This window comes from Oncorhynchus kisutch, linkage group LG16 (genome assembly GCF_002021735.2).
Source record: "Oncorhynchus kisutch isolate 150728-3 linkage group LG16, Okis_V2, whole genome shotgun sequence".
Taxonomy (NCBI): domain Eukaryota; kingdom Metazoa; phylum Chordata; class Actinopteri; order Salmoniformes; family Salmonidae; genus Oncorhynchus; species Oncorhynchus kisutch.
The window spans coordinates 5,887,947-5,912,623 of NC_034189.2; the positions used below are offsets into that span (position 1 = coordinate 5,887,947).

Consider the following 24,677-nt stretch of genomic DNA (forward strand, 5'->3'; position numbering starts at 1 on the left):
CCTTATATGGTCATGTAGTTTGATGAGGAAGTGAATATGGTTGGGTAATAGGAGTCCCGGACCTTATTTGGTCATGTAGTTTGATGAGGAAGTGAATATGGTTGGGTAAAAGGGGTCTCACCCCTTATTTGGTCATGTAGTTTGATGAGGAAGTAAATATGGTTGGGTATTAGGAGTCTCACCCCTTATTTGGTCATGTAGTTTGATGAGGAAGTGAATATGGTTGGGTATTAGGAGTCTCACCCCTTATTTGGTCATGTTGTTTGATGAGGAAGTGAATATGGTTGGGTAATAGGAGTCTCACCCCTATTTGGTCGTGTAGTTTGATGAGGAAGTGTTTTCTCTTGAAGCTCAGTTTACGGACCTTGGCCCAGCTGAACGTGTTGATCTTAGTGTTGCCCTGGAGACGAGAGGAGACAGGAGATTGGTCAGAGTGTGGACATGCGTGGACATACTACAATAATAGTAAACAAACAACAATTTTTGTTAGTCCCCACAAAGTCAAATAGGATTTACATGGGGTTTAAGGTTAAGGTTAGAATCAGGTTTAGGGTGGAGAGCTAGGGTCCGTTTTAGGGTTATGCTTAGGGTTAGGTTCTTCAGGTTCATGGTCAGTTTTACAGTAGGGTTGAATGGGACTGAATTGTGTGTCCCAAGAAGGTTAATTATACAAGGCTGTGTGTGTGTGTGTGTGTGTGGTTGTGTGTCTGTGTGTGTGTGTGTGTGTACCTGGAACACCAGTACCCCAGAGTGTGTGTGTGTGTGTGTGTGTGTGTGTGTGTGTGTGTGTGTGTGTGTGTGTGTACCTGGAACACCAGTACCCCAGAGTGTGTGACGGCCAGGTTGAGTCTTATGCCCTCGCCATCGTGGGCAGGATGGGGGCGGATACCGTACATGTCCAGTTTCCTAGCAACCTCCAACAGATGGACGTCTGAGTCCGCAGGAGAGTGACCCCTGGAACAATCAACCAATCAGGCAATCAGATAATCAATCATTGCGTGTGTGTGTGTGTGTGTGTGTGTGTGTGTGTGTCTGTGTGTCTGTGTGTGAAACATACTGTTTCAGTTCTAGATATTACTGTATATTCTGATGCTAGGAAGGATCTCGATAGGATCTCGATGGCAGTGACAGTAGATGCTAATGCTAAGGAAGTGCCTCCACAGGGACCATAGGATCTCGATGGCAGTGACAGTAGATGCTAATGCTAAGGAAGTTTTTCGACAGGGACCATAGGATCTCTATGACAGTAACCGTAGATGCTAATGCTAGGGAAGTGCTTCCCACAGGGACCATAGGATCTCTATGACAGTGACAGTAGATGCTAATGCTGAAGTGCTAACCTGTGTTTCCTGTGGAACTTCATAATCTTGTGGTCCAGGTATTCCTGGTTAGGGACGTATCTTCTCATCTCTAGATGGTGGATGTCCAACTCCTCCTTGTAGTCTCCCAGCTCTGCTGTACGATACACACACGTGCACGAACGGAAGCACACGTGCATGCCTCAAGCATGGACGGACACATGCACACATACACACATGCACACACACACAAAGGTAAACAACGAATGTACAAACACAAACACACACACACACAGCAAGTAAGTCATTTCAGGTAGGTTAACTTCGACGAGTGAGTTACGGATATTATCCAAGGATAGGAATAAATGTAATCTAGGAAGTGAATGGCAGGGTTGTATATATGTGTTGACAATAGCAAAACGTTAAAAGAAATGTATATATTGTACGACAGAAGAACAAAAAAATCTTATTCGACAAGTTCCCTGGCTGTCTCCACCCCATTGGCTTCTGTTTCCTTTCTTGTGAACACAACCCAGGTGTTGATTGGATTGGGCTTGACTCACACTGCAGTATATGGGAGACCAGCAGGGCGGCGCTGTTGTCATTACAGGTAAGACTGCCTGTAGAGAGGTCCTGCTTGATCTGGAGAGAAAACAGATACCTGGAACAGAGGAGAGGAGAGAGAGGTTACACACACAGAACTGTTGTCATTACAGAGAAAACAGACACCTGGAACAGAGGAGAGGAGAGAGAGGTTACACACACAGAACTGTTGTCATTACAGAGAAAACAGACACCTGGAACAGAGGAGAGGAGAGAGAGGTTACACACACAGAACTGTTGTCATTACAGAGAAAACAGACACCTGGAACAGAGGAGAGGAGAGAGAGGTTACACACACAGAACTGTTGTCATTACAGAGAAAACAGACACCTGGAACAGAGGAGAGGAGAGAGAGGTTACACACACAGAACTGTTGTCATTACAGAGAAAACAGACACCTGGAACAGAGGAGAGGAGAGAGAGGTTACACACACAGAACTGTTGTCATTACAGAGAAAACAGACACCTGGAACAGAGGAGAGGAGAGAGAGGTTACACACACAGAACTGTTGTCATTACAGAGAAAACAGACACCTGGAACAGAGGAGAGGAGAGAGAGGTTACACACACAGAACTGTTGTCATTACAGAGAAAACAGACACCTGGAACAGAGGAGAGGAGAGAGAGGTTACACACACAGAACTGTTGTCATTACAGAGAAAACAGACACCTGGAACAGAGGAGAGGAGAGAGAGGTTACACACACAGAACTGTTGTCATTACAGAGAAAACAGACACCTGGTAGAGAGAAGACACCTGGGTCAGATATATATACATACTGTACACCTGGTACAGATAGATATACTGTACACCTGGGTCAGATAGATATACTGTACACCTGGGTCAGATAGATATACTGTACACCTGGGTCAGATAGATATACTGTACACCTGGGTCAGATAGATATACTGTACACCTGGGTCAGATAGATATACTGTACACCTGGGTCAGATAGATATACATACTGTACACCTGGGTCAGATATACATACTGTACACCTGGGTCAGATAGATATACTGTACACCTGGGTCAGATAGATATACATACTGTACACCTGGGTCAGATATACATACTGTACACCTGGGTCAGATAGATATACATACTGTACACCTGGGTCTGTAGATACACAGTGATGGATCCTCTACTAATATAAACACTGTCCCTGACGACGGCCCTAGTGATGGATCCTCTACTAATATAAACACTGTCCCTGACGACGGCCCTAGTGATGGATCCTCTACTAATATAAACACTGTCCCTGACGACGGCCCTAGTGATGGTATAAACACTGTCCCTGACGACGGCCCTAGTGATTGATCCTCTACTAATATAAACACTGTCCCTGACGACGGCCCTAGTGATGGATCCTCTACTAATATAAACACTGTCCCTGACGACGGCCCTAGTGATGGATCCTCTACTAATATAAACACTGTCCCTGACGACGGCCCTAGTGATGGATCCTCTACTAATATAAACACTGTCCCTGACGACGGCCCTAGTGATGGATCCTCTACTAATATAAACACTGTCCCTGATGACGGCCCTAGTGATGGATCCTCTACTAATATAAACACTGTCCCTGACGACGGCCCTAGTGATGGATCCTCTACTAATATAAACACTGTCCCTGACGACGGCCCTAGTGATGGATCCTCTACTAATATAAACACTGTCCCTGACGACGGCCCTAGTGATGGATCCTCTACTAATATAAACACTGTCCCTGACGACGGCCCTAGTGATGGATCCTCTACTAATATAAACACTGTCCCTGACGAAGGCCCTAGTGATGGATCCTCTACTAATATAAACACTGTCCCTGACGAAGGCCCTAGTGATGGATCCTCTACTAATATAAACACTGTCCCTGACGACGGCCCTAGTGATGGATCCTCTACTAATATAAACACTGTCCCTGACGACGGCCCTAGTGATGGATCCTCTACTAATATAAACACTGTCCCTGACGACGGCCCTAGTGATGGACCCTCTACTAATATAAACACTGTCCCTGACGACGGCCCTAGTGATGGACCCTCTACTAATATAAACACTGTCCCTGACGACGGCCCTAGTAATGGATCCTCTACTAATATAAACACTGTCCCTGACGACGGCCCTAGTGATGGATCCTCTACTAATATAAACACTGTCCCTGACGACGGCCCTAGTGATGGATCCTCTACTAATATAAACACTGTCCCTGACGAAGGCCCTAGTGATGGATCCTCTACTAATATAAACACTGTCCCTGACGACGGCCCTAGTGATGGATCCTCTACTAATATAAACACTGTCCCTGACGACGGCCCTAGTGATGGATCCTCTACTAATATAAACACTGTCCCTGACGACGGCCCTAGTGATGGATCCTCTACTAATATAAACACTGTCCCTGACGACGGCCCTAGTGATTGACCCTCTACTAATATAAACACTGTCCCTGACGACGGCCCTAGTGATGGATCCTCTACTAATATAAACACTGTCCCTGACGACGGCCCTAGTGATGGATCCTCTACTAATATAAACACTGTCCCTGACGACGGCCCTAGTGATGGATCCTCTACTAATATAAACACTGTCCCTGACGACGGCACTAGTGATGGATCCTCTACTAATATAAACACTGTCCCTGACGACGGCCCTAGTGATGGATCCTCTACTAATATAAACACTGTCCCTGACGACGGCCCTAGTGATGGATCCTCTACTAATATAAACACTGTCCCTGACGACGGCCCTAGTGATGGATCCTCTACTAATATAAACACTGTCCCTGACGACGGCCCTAGTGATTGACCCTCTACTAATATAAACACTGTCCCTGACGACGGCCCTAGTGATGGATCCTCTACTAATATAAACACTGTCCCTGACGACGGCCCTAGTGATGGATCCTCTACTAATATAAACACTGTCCCTGACGACGGCCCTAGTGATGGATCCTCTACTAATATAAACACTGTCCCTGACGACGGCACTAGTGATGGATCCTCTACTAATATAAACACTGTCCCTGACGACGGCCCTAGTGATGGATCCTCTACTAATATAAACACTGTCCCTGACGACGGCCCTAGTGATGGATCCTCTACTAATATAAACACTGTCCCTGACGACGGCCCTAGTGATGGATCCTCTACTAATATAAACACTGTCCCTGACGACGGCCCTAGTGATGGATCCTCTACTAATATAAACACTGTCCCTGACGACGGCCCTAGTGCTGGATCCTCTACTAATATAAACACTGTCCCTGACGACGGCCCTAGTGATGGATCCTCTACTAATATAAACACTGTCCCTGACGACGGCCCTAGTGATGGATCCTCTACTAATATAAACACTGTCCCTGACGACGGCCCTAGTGATGGATCCTCTACTAATATAAACACTGTCCCTGACGACGGCCCTAGTGATGGATCCTCTACTAATATAAACACTGTCCCTGACGACGGCCCTAGTGATGGATCCTCTACTAATATAAACACTGTCCCTGACGACGGCCCTAGTAATGGATCCTCTACTAATATAAACACTGTCCCTGACGACGGCCCTAGTGATGGATCCTCTACTAATATAAACACTGTCCCTGACGACGGCCCTAGTGATGGATCCTCTACTAATATAAACACTGTCCCTGACGAAGGCCCTAGTGATGGATCCTCTACTAATATAAACACTGTCCCTGACGACGGCCCTAGTGATGGATCCTCTACTAATATAAACACTGTCCCTGACGACGGCCCTAGTGATGGATCCTCTACTAATATAAACACTGTCCCTGACGACGGCCCTAGTGATGGATCCTCTACTAATATAAACACTGTCCCTGACGACGGCCCTAGTGATTGACCCTCTACTAATATAAACACTGTCCCTGACGACGGCCCTAGTGATGGATCCTCTACTAATATAAACACTGTCCCTGACGACGGCCCTAGTGATGGATCCTCTACTAATATAAACACTGTCCCTGACGACGGCCCTAGTGATGGATCCTCTACTAATATAAACACTGTCCCTGACGACGGCACTAGTGATGGATCCTCTACTAATATAAACACTGTCCCTGACGACGGCCCTAGTGATGGATCCTCTACTAATATAAACACTGTCCCTGACGACGGCCCTAGTGATGGATCCTCTACTAATATAAACACTGTCCCTGACGACGGCCCTAGTGATGGATCCTCTACTAATATAAACACTGTCCCTGACGACGGCCCTAGTGATGGATCCTCTACTAATATAAACACTGTCCCTGACGACGGCCCTAGTGCTGGATCCTCTACTAATATAAACACTGTCCCTGACGACGGCCCTAGTGATGGATCCTCTACTAATATAAACACTGTCCCTGACGACGGCCCTAGTGATGGATCCTCTACTAATATAAACACTGTCCCTGACGACGGCCCTAGTGATGGATCCTCTACTAATATAAACACTGTCCCTGACGACGGCCCTAGTGATGGATCCTCTACTAATATAAACACTGTCCCTGACGACGGCCCTAGTGATGGATCCTCTACTAATATAAACACTGTCCCTGACGACGGCCCTAGTGATGGATCCTCTACTAATATAAACACTGTCCCTGACGACGGCCCTAGTGATGGAACCTCTACTAATATAAACACTGTCCCTGACGACGGCCCTAGTGATGGATCCTCTACTAATATAAACACTGTCCCTGACGACGGCCCTAGTGATGGATCCTCTACTAATATAAACACTGTCCCTGACGACGGCCCTAGTGATGGATCCTCTACTAATATAAACACTGTCCCTGACGACGGCCCTAGTGATGGATCCTCTACTAATATAAACACTGTCCCTGACGACGGCCCTAGTGATGGATCCTCTACTAATATAAACACTGTCCCTGACGACGGCCCTAGTGATGGATCCTCTACTAATATAAACACGGTCCCTGACGACGGCCCTAGTGATGGATCCTCTACTAATATAAACACTGTCCCTGACGACGGCCCTAGTGATGGATCCTCTACTATTATAAACACTGTCCCTGACGACGGCCCTAGTGATGGATCCTCTACTAATATAAACACTGTCCCTGACGACGGCCCTAGTGATGGATCCTCTACTAATATAAACACTGTCCCTGACGACGGCCCTAGTGATTGATCCTCTACTGATATAAACACTGTCCCTGACGACGGCCCTAGTGATGGATCCTCTACTAATATAAACACTGTCCCTGACGACGGTCCTAGTGATGGATCCTCTACTAATATAAACACTGTCCCTGACGACGGCCCTAGTGATGGATCCTCTACTAATATAAACACTGTCCCTGACGACGGCCCTAGTGATGGATCCTCTACTAATATAAACACTGTCCCTGACGACGGCCCTAGTGATGGATCCTCTACTAATATAAACACTGTCCCTGACGACGGCCCTAGTGATGGATCCTCTACTAATATAAACACTGTCCCTGACGACGGCCCTAGTGATGGATCCTCTACTAATATAAACACTGTCCCTGACGACGGCCCTAGTGATGGATCCTCTACTAATATAAACACTGTCCCTGACGACGGCCCTAGTGATGGGGTCCTCTACTAATATAAACACTGTCCCTGACGACGGCCCTAGTGATGGATCCTCTACTAATATAAACACTGTCCCTGACGACGGCCCTAGTGATGGATCCTCTACTAATATAAACACTGTCCCTGACGACGGCCCTAGTGATGGATCCTCTACTAATATAAACACTGTCCCTGACGACGGCCCTAGTGATGGATCCTCTACTAATATAAACACTGTCCCTGACGACGGCCCTAGTGATGGATCCTCTACTAATATAAACACTGTCCCTGACGACGGCCCTAGTGATGGATCCTCTACTAATATAAACACTGTCCCTGACGACGGCCCTAGTGATGGACCCTCTACTAATATAAACACTGTCCCTGACGACGGCCCTAGTGATGGATCCTCTACTAATATAAACACTGTCCCTGACGACGGCCCTAGTGATGGATCCTCTACTAATATAAACACTGTCCCTGACGACGGCCCTAGTGATGGATCCTCTACTAATATAAACACTGTCCCTGACGACGGCCCTAGTGATGGATCCTCTACTAATATAAACACTGTCCCTGACGACGGCCCTAGTGATGGATCCTCTACTAATATAAACACTGTCCCTGACGACGGCCCTAGTGATGGGATCCTCTACTAATATAAACACTGTCCCTGACGACGGCCCTAGTGATGGATCCTCTACTAATATAAACACTGTCCCTGACGACGGCCCTAGTGATGGATCCTCTACTAATATAAACACTGTCCCTGACGACGGCCCTAGTGATGGATCCTCTACTAATATAAACACTGTCCCTGACGACGGCCCTAGTGATGGATCCTCTACTAATATAAACACTGTCCCTGACGACGGCCCTAGTGATGGATCCTCTACTAATATAAACACTGTCCCTGACGACGGCCCTAGTGATGGATCCTCTACTAATATAAACACTGTCCCTGACGACGGCCCTAGTGATGGATCCTCTACTAATATAAACACTGTCCCTGACGACGGCCCTAGTGATGGATCCTCTACTAATATAAACACTGTCCCTGACGACGGCCCTAGTGATGGATCCTCTACTAATATAAACACTGTCCCTGACGACGGCCCTAGTGATGGATCCTCTACTAATATAAACACTGTCCCTGACGACGGCCCTAGTGATGGAACCTCTACTAATATAAACACTGTCCCTGACGACGGCCCTAGTGATGGATCCTCTACTAATATAAACACTGTCCCTGACGACGGCCCTAGTGATGGATCCTCTACTAATATAAACACTGTCCCTGACGACGGCCCTAGTGATGGATCCTCTACTAATATAAACACTGTCCCTGACGACGGCCCTAGTGATGGATCCTCTACTAATATAAACACTGTCCCTGACGACGGCCCTAGTGATGGATCCTCTACTAATATAAACACTGTCCCTGACGACGGCCCTAGTGATGGATCCTCTACTAATATAAACACGGTCCCTGACGACGGCCCTAGTGATGGATCCTCTACTAATATAAACACTGTCCCTGACGACGGCCCTAGTGATTGATCCTCTATTGATATAAACACTGTCCCTGACGACGGCCCTAGTGATGGATCCTCTACTGATATAAACACTGTCCCTGACGACGGCCCTAGTGATGGATCCTCTACTGATATAAACACTGTCCCTGACGACGGCCCTAGTGATGGAACCTCTACTAATATAAACACTGTCCCTGACGACGGCCCTAGTGATGGATCCTCTACTAATATAAACACTGTCCCTGACGACGGCCCTAGTGATGGATCCTCTACTAATATAAACACTGTCCCTGACGACGGCCCTAGTGATGGATCCTCTACTAATATAAACACTGTCCCTGACGACGGCCCTAGTGATGGATCCTCTACTAATATAAACACTGTCCCTGACGACGGCCCTAGTGATGGGATCCTCTACTAATATAAACACTGTCCCTGACGACGGCCCTAGTGATGGATCCTCTACTAATATAAACACTGTCCCTGACGACGGCCCTAGTGATGGATCCTCTACTAATATAAACACTGTCCCTGACGACGGCCCTAGTGATGGATCCTCTACTAATATAAACACTGTCCCTGACGACGGCCCTAGTGATGGATCCTCTACTAATATAAACACTGTCCCTGACGACGGCCCTAGTGATGGATCCTCTACTAATATAAACACTGTCCCTGACGACGGCCCTAGTGATGGATCCTCTACTAATATAAACACTGTCCCTGACGACGGCCCTAGTGATGGATCCTCTACTAATATAAACACTGTCCCTGACGACGGCCCTAGTGATGGATCCTCTACTAATATAAACACTGTCCCTGACGACGGCCCTAGTGATGGATCCTCTACTAATATAAACACTGTCCCTGACGACGGCCCTAGTGATGGGATCCTCTACTAATATAAACACTGTCCCTGACGACGGCCCTAGTGATGGATCCTCTACTAATATAAACACTGTCCCTGACGACGGCCCTAGTGATGGATCCTCTACTAATATAAACACTGTCCCTGACGACGGCCCTAGTGATGGATCCTCTACTAATATAAACACTGTCCCTGACGACGGCCCTAGTGATGGATCCTCTACTAATATAAACACTGTCCCTGACGACGGCCCTAGTGATGGATCCTCTACTAATATAAACACTGTCCCTGACGACGGCCCTAGTGATGGATCCTCTACTAATATAAACACTGTCCCTGACGACGGCCCTAGTGATGGATCCTCTACTAATATAAACACTGTCCCTGACGACGGCCCTAGTGATGGATCCTCTACTAATATAAACACTGTCCCTGACGACGGCCCTAGTGATGGACCCTCTACTAATATAAACACTGTCCCTGACGACGGCCCTAGTGATGGACCCTCTACTAATATAAACACTGTCCCTGACTAATGTATCCGAGGAAGGCGCGTCACTCAAACACACACCTTGTGAGTCTTCTCTGCAGCTGTCCTGGGTCTGGAGGAAAGAACTTGACAATGAATCTGAAGAACAGATCACTGGTGTCTGAGAGATGGAGACGGAGAGGGAGAGAGGTAAGGAGAGAGAAGGGGGGGGGGGATAAGTTAAGATGTGGAGAAGTACAGATCAGGGTTGGGTTATAAAAAAAGATCTGAAACTTTGAACGTCCCACAGAGCACCAATAAATCCATGATTAAAAAATGGAAAGAATATCTTGGTACTGCTAAAGGCACACTGCTAAAGCAACACTTGAGTGGTTTTAGGAGAAACATTTAAATGTCTTGGAATGGCCTAGTCAAAGCCCAGACCTCAATCCAATTGAGAATCTGTGGTATGACTTAAAGATTGCTGTACACTAGTAGAACCCATCCAACTTGAAGGAGCTGTAGCAGTTTTGCCTTGAAAAATGGGCAATAATCCCAGTGGCTAGATGTGCCAAGCTTATAGAGACAAACCCCAAGAGACTTGCAGCTGTAATTGCTGTAAAAGGGGGCTCTACAAAGTATTGACTTTGTGGGGGTGAATATTAATACACACTTTGTGGGGGCGGGGGGGGGAGGGTGAATAGTTTTCTGTATTTTTGTCTTATTTGTTGTTTGTTTCAAAATAAAAAGTATCTTCAAAGTGGAAGGCATGTTGTGTAAATCAAATGACACAAACCCACCAAAAATACATTTTAATTCTAGGTTGTAAGCCAACAAATTTGGGGTGAAAACGTTCACAAGACACCGTACACATTATCACTCAGTTACTACGAATCACTCACACATGACAAAACACAGACTTACTCTTTATCTGACTGGCTAGAGGTTTCAACTGTTCCAGCCACACCTGGAAGAAGAAACAAACATTACGACAGAACTCCAAACCAACACACTGGTTATACTGACCTGTCTAGTAGGTTATACTGACCTCCCTGTCTAGTAGGTTATACTGACCGGTCTAGTAGGTTATACTGACCTGTCTAGTAGTTTATACTGACGTGTCTAGTAGGTTATACTGACCTGTCTAGTAGGTTATACTGACCTGTCTAGTAGGTTATACTGACCTCCCTGTCTAGTAGGTTATACTGACCTCCCTGTCTAGTAGTTTATACTGACCTGTCTAGTAGTTTATACTGACCTATATAGTAGTTTATACTGACCTGTCTAGTAGGTTATACTGACCTCCCTGTCTAGTAGGTTATACTGACCTCCCTGTCTAGTAGTTTATACTGACCTGTCTAGTAGTTTATACTGACCTGTCTAATAGGTTATACTGACCTCCCTGTCTAGTAGGTTATACTGACCTCCCTGTCTAGTAGGTTATACTGACCTCCCTGCCTAGTAGGTTATACTGACCTGTCTAGTAGGTTATAATGACCTCCCTGTCTAGTAGGTTATACTGACCTCCCTGTCTAGTAGGTTATACTGACCTGTCTAGTAGGTTATACTGACCTCCCGGTCTAGTAGGTTATACTGACCTCCCTGTCTAGTATGTTATACTGACCTCCCTGTCTAGTAGGTTATACTGACCTGTCTAGTAGGTTATACTGACCTGTCTAGTAGGTTATACTGACCTCCCTGTCTATTAGGTTATACTGACCTCCCTGTCTAGTAGGTTATACTGACCTCCCTGTCTAGTAGGTTATACTCACCTCCCTGTCTAGTAGGTTATACTGACCTGTTTAGTAGGTTATACTGACCTCCCTGTCTGGTAGGTTATACTGACCTCCCTTTCTAGTAGGTTATACTGACCTGTCTAGTAGGTTATACTGACCTCCCTGTCTGGTAGGTTATACTGACCTCCCTGTCTAGTATGTTATACTGACCTCCCTGTCTAGTAGGTTATACTGACCTGTCTAGTAGGTTATACTGACCTGTCTATTAGGTTATACTGACCTCCCTGTCTAGTATGTTATACTGACCTCCCTGTCTGGTAGGTTATACTGACCTCCCTTTCTAGTAGGTTATACTGACCTGTCTAGTAGGTTATACTGACCTCCCTGTCTGGTAGGTTATACTGACCTCCCTGTCTAGTATGTTATACTGACCTCCCTGTCTAGTAGGTTATACTGACCTGTCTAGTAGGTTATACTGACCTGTCTATTAGGTTATACTGACCTCCCTGTCTAGTATGTTATACTGACCTCCCTGTCTAGTAGGTTATACTGACCTGTCTAGTAGTTTATACTGACCTGTCTACCGGTACAGAGTCAATGTGGGGGCTATATACAGGGTATTACGGTACAGAGTCAATGTGGAGGCTATATACAGGGTATTACGGTACAGAGTCAATGTGGAGGCTATATACAGGTTATTACGGTACAGAGTCAATGTGGAGGCTATATACAGGGTATTACGGTACAGAGTCAATGTGGAGGCTATATACAGGGTATTACGGTACAGAGTCAATGTGGAGGCTATATACAGGGTATTACGGTACAGAGTCAATGTGGAGGCTATATACAGGGTGTTACGGTACAGAGTCAATGTGGAGGCTATATACAGGGGGGGTACCGGTACAGAGTCAATGTGGAGGCTATATACAGGGTCTTACGGTACAGAGTCAATGTGGAGGCTATATACAGGGTATTACGGTACAGAGTCAATGTGGAGGCTATATACAGGGTATTACGGTACAGAGTCAATGTGGAGGCTATATACAGGGGGTACCGGTACAGAGTCAATGTGGAGGCTATATACAGGGTATTACGGTACAGAGTCAATGTGGAGGCTATATACAGGGGGTACCGGTACAGAGTCAATGTGGAGGCTATATACAGGGTATTACGGTACAGAGTCAATGTGGAGGCTATATACAGGGTATTACGGTACAGAGTCAATGTGGAGACTATATACAGGGTATTACGGTACAGAGTCAATGTGGAGGCTATATACAGGGTATTACGGTACAGAGTCAATGTGGAGGCTATATACAGGGTATTATGGTACAGAGTCAATGTGGAGGCTATATACAGGGTATTACGGTACTGAGTCAATGTGGAGGCTATATACAGGGTATTACGGTACAGAGTCAATGTGGAGGCTATATACAAGGTATTACGGTACAGAGTCAATGTGGAGGCTATATACAGGGTGTTACGGTACAGAGTCAATGTGGAGGCTATATACAGGGGGGGTACCGGTACAGAGTCCATGTGGAGGCTATATACAGGGTGTTACGGTACAGAGTCAATGTGGAGGCTATATACAGGGGGTACCGGTACAGAGTCAATGTGGAGGCTATATACAGGGGGTACCGGTACAGAGTCAATGTGGAGGCTATATACAGGGTATTACGGTACAGAGTCAATGTGGAGGCTATATACAGGGGGTACCAGTACAGAGTCAATGTGGAGGCTATATACAGGGGATACCAGTACAGAGTCAATGTGGAGGCTATATACAGGGGGTACCAGTACAGAGTCAATGTGGAGGCTATATACAGGGGGTACCAGTACAGAGTCAATGTGGAGGCTATATACAGGGTATTACGGTACAGAGTCAATGTGGAGGCTATATACAGGGGGTACCGGTACAGAGTCAATGTGGAGGCTATATACAGGGTATTACGGTACAGAGTCAATGTGGAGGCTATATACAGGGTATTACGGTACAGAGTCAATGTGGAGGCTATATACAGGGTATTACGGTACAGAGTCAATGTGGAGGCTATATACAGGGTATTACGGTACAGAGTCAATGTGGAGGCTATATACAGGGTATTACGGTACAGAGTCAATGTGGAGCCTATATACAGGGTATTACGGTACAGAGTCAATGTGGAGGCTATATACAGGTTATTACGGTACAGAGTCAATGTGGAGGCTATATACAGGGTATTACGGTACAGAGTCAATGTGGAGGCTATATACAGGGTATTACGGTACAGAGTCAATGTGGAGGCTATATACAGGGTATTACGGTACAGAGTCAATGTGGAGGCTATATACAGGGTGTTACGGTACAGAGTCAATGTGGAGGCTATATACAGGGGGGTACCGGTACAGAGTCAATGTGGAGGCTATATACAGGGTCTTACGGTACAGAGTCAATGTGGAGGCTATATACAGGGTATTACGGTACAGAGTCAATGTGGAGGCTATATACAGGGTATTACGGTACAGAGTCAATGTGGAGGCTATATACAGGGGGTACCGGTACAGAGTCAATGTGGAGGCTATATACAGGGTATTACGGTACAGAGTCAATGTGTCAATGTCTATAACTGTCAGGGTGATGTCTATAACTGTCAGTATGATGTCTATAACTGTCAGTATAACTGTCAGTGTGATGTCTATAACTGTCAGTGTGATGTCTATAACTGTCAGTGTGATGTCTATAACTGTCAGTGTGATGTCTATAACTGTCAGGGTGATGTCTATAACTGTCAGGGTGATGTCTATAACTGTCAGGGTGATGTCTATAACTGTCAGGGTGATGTCTATAACTGTCAGTGTGATGTCTATAACTGTCAGTATGATGTCTATAACTGTCATGTCTATAACTGTCAGTGTGATGTCTATAACTGTCAGTGTGATGTCTATAACTGTCAGTGTGATGTCTATAACTGTCAGTGTGATGTCTATAACTGTCATGTCTATAACTGTCAGTGTGATGTCTATAACTGTCATGTCTATAACTGTCAGGGTGATGTCTATAACTGTCAGGGTGATGTCTATAACTGTCAGTATGATGTCTATAACTGTCAGTATAACTGTCAGTATGATGTCTGTAACTGTCAGTGTGATGTCTATAACTGTCATGTCTACAACTGTCAGTGTGATGTCTATAACTGTCAGTGTGATGTCTATAACTGTCAGTGTGATGTCTATAACTGTCAGTATGATGTCTATAACTGTCATGTCTGTAACTGTCAGTGTGATGTCTATAACTGTCATGTCTATAACTGTCATTGTGATGTCTATAACTGTCAGTGTGATGTCTATAACTGTCATGTCTATAACTGTCAGTGTGATGTCTATAACTGTCAGTATGATGTCTATAACTGTCATGTCTATAACTGTCAGTGTGATGTCTATAACTGTCAGTGTGATGTCTATAACTGTCATGTCTGTAACTGTCAGTGTGATGTCTATAACTGTGAGTGTGATGTCTATAACTGTCAGTGTGATGTCTATAACTGTCATGTCTATAACTGTCAGTGTGATGTCTATAACTGTCAGTGTGATGTCAGTGTGATGTCTATAACTGTCAGTGTGATGTCTATAACTGTCAGGGTGATGTATATAACTGTCAGTGTGATGTCTATAACTGTCAGTGTGATGTCTATAACTGTCAGTGTGATGTCTATAACTGTCAGTGTGATGTCTATAACTGTCATGTCTATAACTGTCAGGGTGATGTCTATAACTGTCAGTGTGATGTCTATAACTGTCAGTATGATGTCTATAACTGTCAGTGTGATGTCTATAACTGTCAGTGTGATGTCTATAACTGTCATGTCTATAACTGTCAGTGTGATGTCTATAACTGTCAGTGTGATGTCTATAACTGTCAGTGTGATGTCTATAACTATCATGTCTATAACTGTCAGTGTGATGTCTATAACTGTCAGTGTGATGTCTATAACTGTCAGTGTGATGTCTATAACTGTCAGGGTGATGTCTATAACTGTCAGTGTGATGTCTATAACTGTCAGTATGATGTCTATAACTGTCAGTGTGATGTCTATAACTGTCATGTCTATAACTGTCAGTGTGATGTCTATAACTGTCAGTGTGATGTCTATAACTGTCATGTCTATAACTGTCAGTGTGATGTCTATAACTGTCAGTGTGATGTCTATAACTGTCATGTCTATAACTGTCAGTGTGATGTCTATAACTGTCATGTCTATAACTGTCAGTGTGATGTCTATAACTGTCAGGGTGATGTCTATAACTGTCAGGGTGATGTCTATAACTGTCAGTGTGATGTCTATAACTGTCAGTGTGATGTCTATAACTGTCAGTATGATGTCTATAACTGTCATGTCTATAACTGTCAGTGTGATGTCTATAACAGTCAGTGTGATGTCTATAACTGTGATGTCTATAACTGTCAGTGTGATGTCTATAACTGTCAGTGTGATGTCTGTAACTGTCAGTGTGATGTCTATAACTGTCAGTGTGATGTCTATAACTGTCATGTCTATAACTGTCATGTCTGTAACTGTCAGTGTGATGTCTATAACTGTCAGTGTGATGTCTATAACTGTCAGTGTGATGTCTATAACTGTCAGTGTCATGTCTATAACTGTCATGTCTATAACTGTCAGTGTGATGTCTATAACTGTCATGTCTATAACTGTCAGTGTGATGTCTATAACTGTCATGTCTATAACTGTCAGTGTGATGTCTATAACTGCCAGTGTGATGTCTATAACTGTCAGTGTGATGTCTATAACTGTCAGTGTGATGTCTATAACTGTCAGTGTGATGTCTATAACTGTCAGTGTGATGTCTATAACTGTCAGTGTGATGTCTATAACTGTCAGTGTGATGTCTATAACTGTCAGTGTGATGTCTATAACTGTCAGTGTGATGTCTATAACTGTCACTGTGATGTCTATAACTGTCATGTCTATAACTGTCAGTGTGATGTCTATAACTGTCAGTGTGATGTCTATAACTGTCAGTGTGATGTCTATAACTGTCATGTCTATAACTGTCAGTGTGATGTCTATAACTGTCAGTGTGATGTCTATAACTGTCATGTCTATAACTGTCAGTGTGATGTCTATAACTGTCAGTGTGATGTCTATAACTGTCATGTCTATAACTGTCAGTGTGATGTCTATAACTGTCAGTGTGATGTCTATAACTGTCAGTGTGATGTCTATAACTGTCATGTCTATAACTGTCAGTGTGATGTCTATAACTGTCAGTGTGATGTCTATAACTGTCAGTGTGATGTCTATAACTGTCAGTGTGATGTCTATAACTGTCATGTCTATAACTGTCAGGGTGATGTCTATAACTGTCAGTGTGATGTCTATAACTGTCAGTGTGATGTCTATAACTGTCAGTATGATGTCTATAACTGTCAGTGTGATGTCTATAACTGTCAGGGTGATGTCTATAACTGTCAGTGTGATGTCTATAACTGTCAGTATGATGTCTATAACTGTCATGTCTATAACTGTCATGTCTATAACTGTCAGTGTGATGTCTATAACTGTCATGTCTATAACTGTCAGTGTGATGTCTATAACTGTCATGTCTATAACTGTCAGTGTGATGTCTATAACTGTCAGTGTGATGTCTATAACTGTCATGTCTATAACTGTCAGTGTGATGTCTATAACTGTCATGTCTGTAACTGTCAGTGTCATGTCTATAACTGTCAGTGTGATGTCTATAACTGTCATGTCTGTAACTGTCAGTGTCATGTCTATAACTGTCAGTATAACTGTCAGTGTGATGTCTATAACTTACATAACTACCAGTGTGATGTCTGAACTCCAGTCCAAAGTATTCCTTCTCCAATAGCTTGAGGTGGCCACACACCTTGTTGAAGAAGTCACATCCCAGGATCCTTTGCTGTGGGGGAGAGACAGGAAGAGACCCGAAGTCATCAGTTACCAACAAGGTTTTAAAGAAAATCAAGATTGAGATAAGAGTCATGAATATCTTATTTGTTGTTTTAAGAGATTTAGCTTTTAGTTGTATTGCTTGTTTTCTCAATGATTTACCTGGTTAAAGAAAGGCAACATCTAAATCTAGTGTTATAGGCTAGCATGGCTAGATGAGGGACCCATTGAGGGAGCTGACCATGGATTTCGAACGAGAGACATAATGTCAATGTTTTCTAGAATAAATTATTCACAGGTTTGTCACATAATAAACACGTTTCGTGCATTCTACTATATTTATTTTTTACCACAACTTTTATATGAAATGTAGCAAATTAAAAATAGGCCTAAAATATATTTATTAGGCTATATTTAACCAATTTAAAACATATATGTATTTTTCGTATCCTTCATCATTATCGTTCTCTTTAACCGGGCAAGTCAGTTCAGAACAAATTCTTATTTACAATGACAGCCTACCGGGGAACAGTGGGTTAACTGCCTTGTTCAGGGGCAGAACGACAGATTTTTACCTTCAGGGAATCGATCCAGCAACCTTCCGGTTACTAGTCCAATGCTCTAACACCTAGGATACCTGCTACCCTCTCGCCATGTACGTAGATAAAATACAGTGTCTCAGTTTTGGGATCCGTTTTCCCCAACTGTTTAGGGGAGTTCTCGGTTCTGTCACGCGCTGTGTCCTTCCCGCTCGGTCTGACTCACACGGTCGTTAATTGCCGGTGCCGCTGGCGGAGGAGATGAGAGAGGCGTGAGAGTGACTCCTTCTCTTGCACTGTGACACAACCGAACCTGGTTTTTAGGCCTGTTGACACAACGGGGGCGCGCCTGCATCCGCTCATTATTGTGTCATTACAGGACAGCGAGGCGCGAAGAGAACCGTCCCGTAAACGGTCATCAACAACGTTTAACGTCCACCCTTACAACACTCTCAACAACTAGGCTATCAAACTACCGATTAGATCCGTCAGCTGGCCAGAGAGAGGGAGAGGGGGAGTGTAGTGGGTATGGTGCTGAACACACAAACTCTAATCTCTAGTTACTAGCATGTATATCGTCTTTATATCGTCCATCCACCATCCACCCTTTCCGTCTCTCTCTGTGTCCAGGCCGCTAATAGTTATTTCAACCTGGGGGCAGAGAGGCTGGTTACTCAACTCAAACTCACTGGAAGAATAGGGTACTACTCACCCCTCTCCTTCTCAACACACAAATATACCACTATCCTCAAGGCTATTCACATCTCTCTCTCTGTCCCTCTCTCTCTCTCCGTCTCTGTCTCTCTCTCTGCCCCCCCCCATTGACCTCCTAGTCAAAACACACACAGCAAGGGGTCTTTCTCCTTTCGTTTCCGTTTCACTCTCCATCCCTCCATCCCTGCCGTAAATGCCCGCGCTCTGACAGAGAAGGCATGCATGCAGATAATGGGACGAGGAATAAAGTCTACTTTACAAGGACAACACCGCGAGCAAACGACCCATCCCCCCCTCCCTACACACATACACACATATCACTATACATCTTTCCATCTTGCCATGGGTTATGACGTTTTCTAGACTAAATAGATAGGTAGTAAAAAACAACCAACTTGTCATGTGCCATATGTTTCTGTTAATTGCTTCAGCAATTGCGAAGTGGTATTATCTTCTAGTCGAATCACAGGCTACAGGCACTTGGACTGTTGTCTTTCTACAGAAACTTGTAAACAATAATATAATTGATATAACTGTTTTGATTTACCTCGACCTCAAACACGCGCTCGCTGTTGTCCAGAAAGATCACGCGGAGCTGCAGTGTTCCCTTGGAGACGCGGGGAGAGAGGAACTTCCCGCGCCGGTCCCCCATCTCTCTCTCTCTCTCTCTCTCTGGTTCCGGTCCAAACACCTTTACAACAAAAAACAACAACAAAATAATAAGTAAACGATACCGGAAATTCCTGTGTAGCAGTAGAATCCTCAATTCCCAGTTGCCAAATGCCACTGTGTCTCCAAAATGAAGACGCGATTTACGCACTCCTCTGTCTGCTCTGTGCGTTTGAAACCTCAACCGGTGAGGCAGCAGCAGCCTATAGAAATGGATCTGGGTCTGGTAAAGGCAGCTGGCGTTAACCCACACACACTATCCTGTTACTTGGTGTTTGTGGATAATAGCAATCTTTTAAACGATGTTTTCCCCGTTATGACGCAACATGTTGACTATGCCTGTGTGTGTGTGTGTGTGTGTGTCTGTGTGTGTGTGTGTGTGTGTGTGTGTGTGTGTGTCACTGAAGGTGTCATATCACTCAGCTCATATGAGGGTACTACACTTTGATATCACATCTGACTGGAAATATTATCTGTGCTCTGACATGTCAAGGTCCCGGTCCATTTTAGGTGATCATGTTAGTAATCCTCAAACACACACACACACACACACACACACACACACACACACACACACACACACACACACACACACACACACACACACACACACACACACACACACACACACAACACACACACACACACACACACACACACACACACACAGAGAAAGACACACACGCACAGACACACGCACACACACACAGACACACACACACAGACACACACACACACACACACATACACACACACACACACACACACACACACACACACACACACACACACACACACACACACACACACACACACACACACACACACACACACACACACACACACACACACACACACACACACACACAGTCACCAGTCAGAGTTGGTGTCAGACAGCAACATTATTCTCACACCCCTAGGGCAAAGCAACACAGCCGACACACCCCTTGTCGAACGATACAGTACTTCCCTGAAAGTCAGAGCAGTAACCAAGTCATGAGGTCGAAGGAATTGTCCGTAGAGCTCAGAGCCAGGATTGTGTCGAAGCACAGATCTGGGGAAGGGTACATTTCTGCAGTATTTCCCCAGGAACACAATGTCCTCCATCATTCTTAAATGGAAGAAGATTGGAAGCACCAATACTCTTCCTAGAGCTGGCCGCCCGGCCAAACTGAGCAATCGGGGGAGAAGGGCCTTGGTCAGGAAGGTGACCAAGAACCCAATGGTCATTCTGACAGAGCTCTAGAGTTCCTTTGTGGAGATGGGAGAACCTTCCAGAAGGACAACCATCTCTGCAGCACTCCACCAATCAGGCCTTTATGGTAGAGTGGCCAGACGGAAGTCACTCCTCAGTAAAAGGCACATGACAGCTCGCTTGGAGTTTTCCAAAAGGCACCTAAAGGACTCTCAGAAAAAAGATTATCTGGTCTGATGAAACCAAGATGGAACTCTTTGGCCTGAATGCCAAGCATCACGTCTGGAGGAAGCCTGCCACCATTTCCATGGTGAAGCTTGGTGGTGGCAGCGTCATGCCTAGTCAAGATCAAGGGAAAGATGAACGGAGTAAAGTACAAAGAGATCCTTGATGAAAAACTGCTCCAGAGCACTCAGGACCTCAGACTGGGGCGAAGGTTCACCTTCCAACAGGACAACAACCCTAAATACACAGCCAAGACAACGCAGGAGAGTCTTCGGGACAAGTCTCTGAACATCCTTGAGTGGACCAGCCAGAGCCCGGACTTGAACCAGATCAAACTTCTCTGGAGAGACCTGAAAATAGTTGTTCCCCATCCAACCTGACAGAGCTTGAGAGGATCTGCAGAGCAGAAATGGGAGAAACTCCCCAAATACAGGTATGCATACCCAAGATGACTTGACAAGGTGCTTCAACAAAGTACTGAGTAAAGGGTCTGAAAACTTATTTAAATGTGAAATTTCAGTTTTTTTTATTTGTAATACATTTGCAAAAGATTCTATAACCTGTTTTTGCTTTGTCATTAATCGTTTGTCGATTGATGTTGGAAAAAAAACTAGAATCATTTTTATAGATTGATGAGGGGGGGAAAAAAAAACTATTGAATCCATTTCAGAATAAGTCTGTAACGTAACAAAATTGTGTGAAAAAAAATCAAGGGTTCTGAATTCTTTCTGAATGCACTGTATATGTTGTCAAAATGCCTACTGCCTCCAGCGCATTGGAAAGTACTGTGTGACGCGCGGATTAAGCGTTTTGTTGCATTCGAATGGGAAACCGGAAGCGCACTTCAATTACCAGTTGAGAAATACAAAAAATAAAATAAAATAATCGCTATTTTTTTAATCGTGGCAACACTATTTTTAGCACACGATTGCATTTAGAATTGTTGCCCAATGATTGGGTTTATAAATGCGCTGTCTGGTAGATTTTCCTCTCAAAGATTCTGTATCTGTAGCTGTGATAAATAAGATAACATAACGAATATACACAGCTGCCAATTTAATTGTAGTAAATGACGCAAATGAACCCATAGACTGATAAGCATGACCAGTCAAATGTCTTTTCATCAACTGGTATTTACATCAATGAAGAGGTTGTTGTTTTTCTTCTCCTGGACAACTGCCAGTTTATTTCTGTCCTGTCTACTAACACTGTGTTAGACAGGCAGCCCAATTCTGATTTTTTTGTTCTTCACTAATTGGTCTTTTGATCAATCAGATCAGTTCTGAAAATGATCTGATGTGATAAGATCTGATGTGATTGGTCAAAAGACCAATTAGAAGAACAAAGATCAGAATTGGTCTGCCTGTGTGAGAGCATCCAATGACCATTAGGTATATAGACTACTATATGCTACTATAGACTACTATAGAATACTACAGACTACTATAGGCTACTATAGACTACTATATACTACTATAGACTACTATAGACTACTATATACTACTATAGACTACTAAAGACCACTATAGACTACTATATGCTACTATAGGCTACTATAGACTACTATATACTACTATAGACTACATGTGCTTTATGAAAGCATTTAAATATTGATAAATAATAATAAATAATAAATAATAATAATTTATACAAATAAAAATGATCTGCCACGAGATACTGTAAAGGCACTGTACTGGTTGACGTTGGCAGGACCATCAGTATATTTGCCATCAGGTCAGAGGCATTCTTGCCTGTCGATTTGGTTCTTTGCCTCTAGATGGCGGTATTTCTTTGAAAATAAAATCTCTTTCACTGTTGACCTGCGTGTCTCTCTCTCTCTCTCTCTCTCTCTCTCTCTCCCTCTCTCTCTCTCTCTCTCTCTCTCTCTCTCTCTCTCTCTGTAACGGCGTTCTTCGTTTGTAGAAAGAGAGTCGGACCGAAATGCAGCGTGGTGGTTAATCATGATCTTTAATGAAGAAAAACAGAACGATACATAAAATAACTGATAAATACAAAAACAACAAACGGAACGTGAAACCTAATTACAGCCTATCTGGTGAAACTACACAGAGACAGTAACAATCACCCACGAAATACAAAGTGAAACTCAGGCTACCTAAATACGGCTCCCAATCCGAGACAACGAGAATCACCTGACTGCTGATTGAGAACCGCCTCAGGCAGCCAAGCCTATACAACACCCCTAATCAGCCGCGATCCCAAATACTACAACCCAATACGAATTACAACACACAAACCCATGTCACACCCTATACTAGACACACCCCTAATCAACCACAATCCCAATGCCTACAAAAACCCCAATAAGACAATACAATAACCCCATGTCACACCCTGGCCTGAACAAATAATTAAAGAAAACACAAAATACTAAGACCAAGGCGTGTCTCTCTCTCTCTCTCTCTCTCTCTCTCTCTCTCTCTCTCTCTCTCTCTCTCTCTCTCTCTCTCTCTCTCTCTAGTGAAGTTGTCAAATAAAATAAATAAAATAAACAATAAAAATGAACAGTAAACATTACACTCACAGAAGTTCCAAATAATAAAGACATTTCAAATGTCATATTATGTCTATATACAGTGTTGTAACAATGTACAAATAGTGAAAGTACAAAAGGGAAATTAAATAAGCATTAATATAGGTTGTATTTACAATGGTGTTTGTTCTTCACTGGTTGCCCTTTTCTTGTGGCAACAGGTCACAAATCTTGAGGCTGTGATGAAACACTGTGATATTTCACCCAGTAGATATGGGAGTTTATCAAGATTGGATTTGTTTTCGAATTCTTTGTGGATCTGTGTAATCTGAGGGAAATATGTGTCTCTAATATTGTCATTCATTGGACAGGAGGTTAGGAAGTGCAGCTCAGTGACCACGTCATTTTGTGGGCAGTTTGCACATAGACTACTTTAGACTACTATAGACTACTATAGACAACTATAGACTACTATAGACTACTATATACTACTATAGGCTACTATAGACTACTATAGACTACCATTGACTACTATATACTACTATAGACTACTATAGTCTACTATAGACTACTATATACTACTATAGGCACCTATAGGCACCTATAGACTACTATAGACTACTATAGATACTACAGACTACTATAGACTACTACAGACTACTACAGACTACTACAGAATACTACAGACTACTACAGGCTACTATAGGCTACTACAGACTACTACAGACTACTATAGACTACTATAGACTACTAGAGAATACTATAGGCTACTATAGACTACTACAGACTACTACAGACTACTATAGACTACTATAAACTACTACAGACTACTATAGACTACTGTAGACTA

The 24,677-nt window shown here is 43.9% G+C and overlaps 1 protein-coding gene across 1 annotated transcript; it reads right to left on the reverse strand.

The window, feature by feature from the left end:
* Nucleotides 1-111: 111 nt before the first annotated feature.
* On the reverse strand, nucleotides 112-19,927 carry LOC109884566 (FERM domain-containing protein 7). Its single transcript, XM_031791678.1, has 8 exons — nucleotides 19,792-19,927; nucleotides 17,897-18,001; nucleotides 11,265-11,307; nucleotides 10,443-10,521; nucleotides 1,862-1,959; nucleotides 1,341-1,455; nucleotides 807-954; nucleotides 112-400 (listed from the first exon to the last, which is right to left on the reverse strand). The coding sequence occupies exons 1-8, from the start codon at nucleotides 19,894-19,896 to the stop codon at nucleotides 194-196; spliced, it is 900 nt and encodes a 299-aa protein (XP_031647538.1). The 5' UTR covers nucleotides 19,897-19,927; the 3' UTR covers nucleotides 112-193.
* Between the last annotated feature and the right edge of the window lie 4,750 nt (nucleotides 19,928-24,677).

What these genes read in the sequence shown, in the direction of transcription:
- LOC109884566 (XM_031791678.1), bottom strand. Translation starts at nt 19,896, where the DNA reads ATGGGGGACCGGCGCGGGAAGTTCCTCTCTCCCCGCGTCTCCAAGGGA. An exon ending in GACATCACACTGGTAGTTAT is followed by an intron (nt 11,308 to 17,896) that starts GTAAGTTATAGA and finishes TTCTTCTTCCAG; the next exon opens with GTGTGGCTGGAACAGTTGAA. An exon ending in TCTAGCCAGTCAGATAAAGA is followed by an intron (nt 10,522 to 11,264) that starts GTAAGTCTGTGT and finishes TCCATCTCTCAG; the next exon opens with ACACCAGTGATCTGTTCTTC.